The sequence below is a fragment of the Xenopus laevis genome, chromosome 2S (genome assembly GCF_017654675.1).
Source record: "Xenopus laevis strain J_2021 chromosome 2S, Xenopus_laevis_v10.1, whole genome shotgun sequence".
In the NCBI taxonomy this organism is placed as follows: Eukaryota; Metazoa; Chordata; class Amphibia; order Anura; family Pipidae; genus Xenopus; species Xenopus laevis.
The window spans coordinates 81,596,065-81,602,064 of record NC_054374.1 but is presented as its reverse complement, the minus strand read 5'-3'; the positions used below and the strand labels follow the sequence as shown (position 1 = coordinate 81,602,064).

The 6,000-nt window shown below is 36.9% G+C and overlaps 1 protein-coding gene across 1 annotated transcript in view; it reads right to left on the bottom strand.

The window, feature by feature from the left end:
* Positions 1–462: 462 nt before the first annotated feature.
* ncmap.S (non-compact myelin associated protein S homeolog) overlaps positions 463–6,000 on the bottom strand; it is a 32,239-nt gene continuing 26,701 nt past the window's right edge. Inside the window, exons 2-4 of the mRNA XM_041584035.1 lie at positions 3,672–3,761; positions 2,762–2,846; positions 463–1,802 (exon numbers count right to left, since the gene is read on the bottom strand). Coding sequence (XP_041439969.1) covers positions 1,658–1,802; positions 2,762–2,846; positions 3,672–3,756 — 315 coding nt within the window. The 5' untranslated portion in view covers positions 3,757–3,761 and the 3' untranslated portion in view covers positions 463–1,657. The remainder of the gene's footprint in view (positions 1,803–2,761; positions 2,847–3,671; positions 3,762–6,000) is intronic.

Below are 6,000 nucleotides of genomic sequence, written 5' to 3'. Positions count from 1 at the left end.
GCAGTGCAGGATTCTGCTGTTATTAACTGATTTATTTAATATAAAAAGTTTTCCCATGACAGAATCCCTTTATTTAGCTGTATATTTTAACATTGTTAAACTCCAAGATATATTGGTGTTTGGCTAAATTCAAAAAATGTTTGATTTGGGTCACTCATTAGTTAATGTATGTTCACTAATGCAAGAATGGATTGGTGAGTGACCACTGTTCCTGCTAATTAGACCAAGGACACTCACTAAGGTGATACAAAGAGTGGAGAATGTCTATCTAATTTATAACTTATGAAGTGTGAAATGAAATAATACAATTTAGCTAATTGGCTCTGGACTTTCTGATAAATATACATAGTTATGATTACTATGGAGTTTTGGAGCATCCGGCTTTCTAACTGTATAAAGTCTATGTAAAAAGAATGTGAGCAACAGATATTTTAGAGGCTGAAAACAGGAAAGAGGGAATTGTCATTTGTAATGGAAAGTATTTAATCAACTTAACAAAAAATAAAACAAATAAGGAAATGAAAGCAGCATTATTGTCTAATAACTTAACAGTTGAGAATCAATATCCAAGTGTTTTTGAACTTTGCAAAAAGTTCCTGAGATGAATATGCTTGGGATCCAACAGGCCTGGATGGACCATGATGGGTTAATGGTCCATCCAGTTTTATAGAAAATCACAATCTTCATAAAATCATATTACATGTTTCTAAGGTACTAAATTAACATTTTTCAGAAATTCCTAATGTAAGTCATATATAAATATAGACTAATGAGAATAAAAATGCAGATTAGGAACATGAAATTGTAGCTGAAACCCCAGCTTGATGGTCAGTTAGGCTGAGATTTGGGGTGAATATGTATTTTAATTATAGCTGAATGACTCATACACTATTTTCCCTATTATAATGTACTATAAATGAACTAAGGGAGGCTCTGACCAAAGGCTGGACCTTTAAGGTCTTGGCCATGGGTTTCACCTTCAGGTGGGGTTTCAAGTATTGATAATGACTGACTTACTGTCACAAAATGGCACAGGAAGCATGCATGTGAAAACATCTTTATAGACAGATACAGGTAAGGTTATCAAACTTAAATCTGTTAAACAATCTACATTTACAGCTTGAAACCAATGATTCACAGGTACAGTGAAATAACCATTGCAATCAAGCAATGCTAAGAATCATGGCTATATGACTGTTGGTATAATGAGCAGAGTTTGCCTGTGTATGAAATCATCTTGCATCAGCTTGCATACAGGTTTGTCACTTGAATATATATATTTAGATCTAAAATAACCGTGACGTTTATCTGTTTCCAAACTGGAATAAGAAGTCAATCCACATAGAGACTGGAGCTTTATTTCTGTGCAATGAGAATTTCTCCAAGAAAGATGTGCAAGTTGTGCTGGGCAGTGAGTCATTGCTGGATTCCAAACAGCTTCCTCATTAACAGGAAAGGCCACATGGGTATCTGCTGAATACCTCTGACACAATTTTGAATGCATGATTGTACAGTCATTAAGCAATAGAAAAGGCAATTTTCTCACATCATGAACTTCAACCCGCTGGTATTCACAAGTCAGAGTCCTGAACTAACTTTAGTTGTGAACCATAAAACCATTTCAATAGATGTTGCCAAGGTGAAAACACAGCTATTGTCACCGATTCTCTAACTGTATGTCAGTTGGAATTGTTATTAATGATGTGGGCTGACTTGTGATGCTGCTGTTACATCGTGCGCTTTGATTGGTTGTTGCAATTTTGGTGCTTTTCATCTTCAGCTCCCGTTCTGTCCTTGTGCGTCTGTTATGGTAGACAAGAAACACAAAACATAGGTTAGAAAGACAAACTAATGTCATCGTAGCCATATAAACTGTACTGCTGCAATTATATGAATAGAAATTATTTTACTAGGGTTACTAGGCTTCTGAGATCCCCTGGAAGAGCAGACAGAGCATCTTGGTCTTGGAAGATGATTCTGTTGGGTCTCCAATTGAAGAGGGGGATCTCAGAACTGCTTCAATACTTGAGAAATGTATTATACATTCTCTTAATGGCCTGCCAAGTCATCCTAAGTCCTTGTACAAAGCATCAAAATTTGTTAGGGGGTATTAAAGGTAAAACCAATCAGCAGGTAGCAGTTACTAGTCAACTGTTAAAATGCAAACATCTAAAGGGCGTGATGTATAGGTTACTGAGTCTGGTCAATCATCCCATCTCTTGCATCATAATTGCAACTAGGACATTAGTAAATGAGAATTAGTCTCTGCTACTCTTTTGGGATTATACCACTTAAATTATAAATTTACATGCAATCCCATGCTGGAAAAGTACGAGGTTACACGTAAGGCTGTAACATCCCCTAAATCACTTAGAAATCCTTCTATTCCTCTAAATCACTCAGCCCTCTATCTCAGGAATTTGCTTTGGCTGTTGGCTGATGAGCATGCTTAGATTACTAAACACACCCTCCAGTCTAACAGCCAATGAAGAGAGAGTATTGCTGGTTCCCATAGAAACTCTGTTCTCACTGTCTGATCCTATTTTTTATCCTAACCGCCTCTCCTGAACTCAGCTTAACTATTACAGTGTTCAACCTCAGCTACTATTCAATTGTGGATCAGTGCAAATGTGTTTTATATAAAAACAAAATCTTGTCGTATTCCTAAAATTATCTTTTGTGAACACTTTTAAAATGCCAGCCCATGTGATGCTATAGCAAAATTACATTTCACTTCTTCCATTCTAGTGCATTAACATACCTGTTGTACATCTTTAGGGTTACCAGAACCAGTGAAAAGATGATAATTACACCAACAACAATGGCAGCAACTATTGCACCAGCACCTGCAAAAAAAATAAATAAGATAAGCTTTGGGCTCAAATACATACTAAAGTTATGGGGCCTGTTATCCAGAATGCTTGGAACTTGAGTTTTTCCATAATGGATTTTTCCATAATTAAGATCACACCATACCCTAAGTCTACTGAAAAAAAAATCCAATGTGATTTTCTTTGCAACTAAAACAGATTAATTATATCTTAGTTGAGATCAAATACTATACAAGGTACTGTTTTATTATTACAGAGAAAAAGAAAATCTAATAAAAAAAACTTAATTATTTAATTACTATGGGAGATGGCCTCAGTGTTGGACTGGGGGGGGGGGGTCTGGGCCCACCAGGACTGCCATATTAGGGGCCCTCATGTACCTGCTCTGGTCCTGACCCCCCACCAGAACTTTAGCGCACCAGACTGCCCCCTTCAAAAGCTGCCTGCAACTTCCGCTGGGCCCACCAGGTTTTTTGCCGCTGGCCCAGTCCGACCATGGATGGCCTTCCCATAATTAGGAGGTTTCTGGATAACGCATACCATACCAGTAATTTCTTGTTGTTAAGAAAGATATTGACTGTGACACTGAGAATTTTACTGTGAGACTGCCCTGGCAATAAGTAAACTGGCCCTCAGGCCCATTAATTCTAAAACTCACCAACAGGTTGCCATTAACTCTGTTCGGCTAAAATGCCCACACACAGGGTGACACAATCACAATAGGTCTGGCCAGACACACAGTGGCCTGTGTGTCTGACCCCCTTCCCCATGAATCTCACTACCTACTATTAGTTCATTAGATATCATGCCACTGAAATTCACCATGAGCTCTCCACTTACTCTGATAAAGAATTTGTTCTTGTGACTTTGCCGTTGTATTTGTTGGAGATATGGCTGTGTTCATTAATGGAGGAGTCGTTGCCATGACAACTGTAACAAAAATATATAGATGACATTGAAATCCTGGTAAAACAAATCTTGTGTTTATCTATACACACAGGCACGTAGCTCCTAGAATATGAAAACCGCTTATTGAATCTGGGATTGATGTGTTTAAATCTCTATACTCAATACTGGTCATTCATTTTAATATTTGCTTCTTTTACCAAGTTGTCACTGAAAATAATCTTTGGCACCCAACACTCAAATCTGAGCTGATGCTGATCCCAAAGTTCGGCTCGAAGGCCAATATTTGGATCATGCAGAGACCCTGTGTAGAAACTGGCTTTAATGGACTATATACATGGCCCAATGAGGTGTTTAGTACCCTTTATATCTCATATCAAGGGAACATTCAGAAAGAAGTCAACTAGAATCCCTTTCCATTCATTGTAATGGTAATTGTGTGGGCATCACTAGAAAATGCATTGGTCGATGTTTGAATGACTGTAAATAGTGATGAGCGAATAGTGATACATACTCAGCACCAGAGGTATAGTAAGCCAAAGGGCACAGATATTTCTGAGCAAGGACACAATGTATGCTTACACTACTGCAAGAAATGTAATATAAATAAATATATATGATCTGCCCCTTCATGCGTAAACCCTCATGGAAGCTGCATTGTGGGGTTAATGAAAGCACATTGCCGAAGGCTTAGAAGGGTGTAAAGCAAAGAGAGAAGCGGAGGGAATAAAATGAGAAGTCTTGGTAGGAAATGAGAACCATTACAAACAAGAGCATGGTATAAGCCTCAGATTGTGAGGAACAGTATGTGACGCATAGAAGGCTATGAATGGGAAGGTTTATGGAGTGTGAGGAGCTGAAGCTATAACATTGAAGGCCAGGGACTATGTCGAGTATGCAGGAACAGGAAATGGGCACCGACCAATTTCTGAAATAAGAGAGAGGGACTTTGTTTCGGGAAGATGGAATGACAACAGAGATTTTATTCACACGTGCAATAAAATATATTTTTAAACATAAGTAATAATAATAATAATTAAAATTATGTTGACAATTTATTTACACTGTTCCAGATATAAATACCAACGCCATTTTTTTTAAGTATGCTGCTGTTAGAGATACAGATGAAGTACAGAAAGGTCTGCAAAATTAGCAGTTGTTAAATAACAACAAATATTAGTTTCAACATTGTAAGTTCAATTGACCAGGGCCCTCTTTACTTGTGTTTTGGATATTTTGTATGTTTTCTTGTATGTTTTATGTATACACCCATTTATTGTACAATGCTGCTGAATATGTAGGTGTTTTATAAACTGTAGTAGTGTTTGCGAAGCAAACACATTAGTTGTACCAGTGCATCACAACAGTACATTATATTTGTATTACTTTAATACACTTTCATTGTTTAGTCTTACTGTTCCTTTAAATGGTGGGGTAAATAAGACCTAATATAGTAATTTATTTTAATTGGCAGTTATTGTGCAAATTAGATATATATACTGCAAAATGTACGTGTCAATATTTTCCTCCTATGCTTACACTTGAACGCATGACACCTGCCAAAAACTTCAAGGGGCCGCAATTCCTCCATAAAACTGTCCAGCTGTTCCCGTATGGAAGATGACCATACTAAAAGCTGCTTACCAGCACCATTATAAAGATATAAATGTATGCACAAATATACAGCTCCCAAAGCAGAAATCCTGCAATATACATATTATTCAAAATACTATAATTGAAAACCCAACTTATAAGTTATATATTACTTTAATAAAACATGTATTAATCGCTTTATAACCAGTTCCTTGCAGAATAACTTTTGACTGTAAGATGCCGATACAAAGTCGCAGTTTTTCTTTCTTTTGCAAAATTTTGTCTATTTAAGCCTCAAGATCACACTTTTTAATGCCAAACAAACTTGGTTTTACCTTGTGTAAAATGTTTGCAAGAGAAATTTAAGGCCTCTTAGATTCTGGCTTTTCATCAGTATAAATATTTATATCCCTTTAACCTGATGAAGAGAGCCATTGTATGTATCCTGTACACTTCCTACTGACAGCATGGGACTTCTGAAAACTCCACGCTATGTTAAGGAGTCAGTGTTTTGCCCCACAGCCCAAGTGAGTAATTAATCTTTCATCCACAAATCAATAGATTCTAGATTACATATATAATTGCTGGATTCTGATCAGAGAACTGTATAGTGACAGACAGGTGGCTGAAAATACCTTCCCTACTTGCACTATATAGTCATGAACATGAA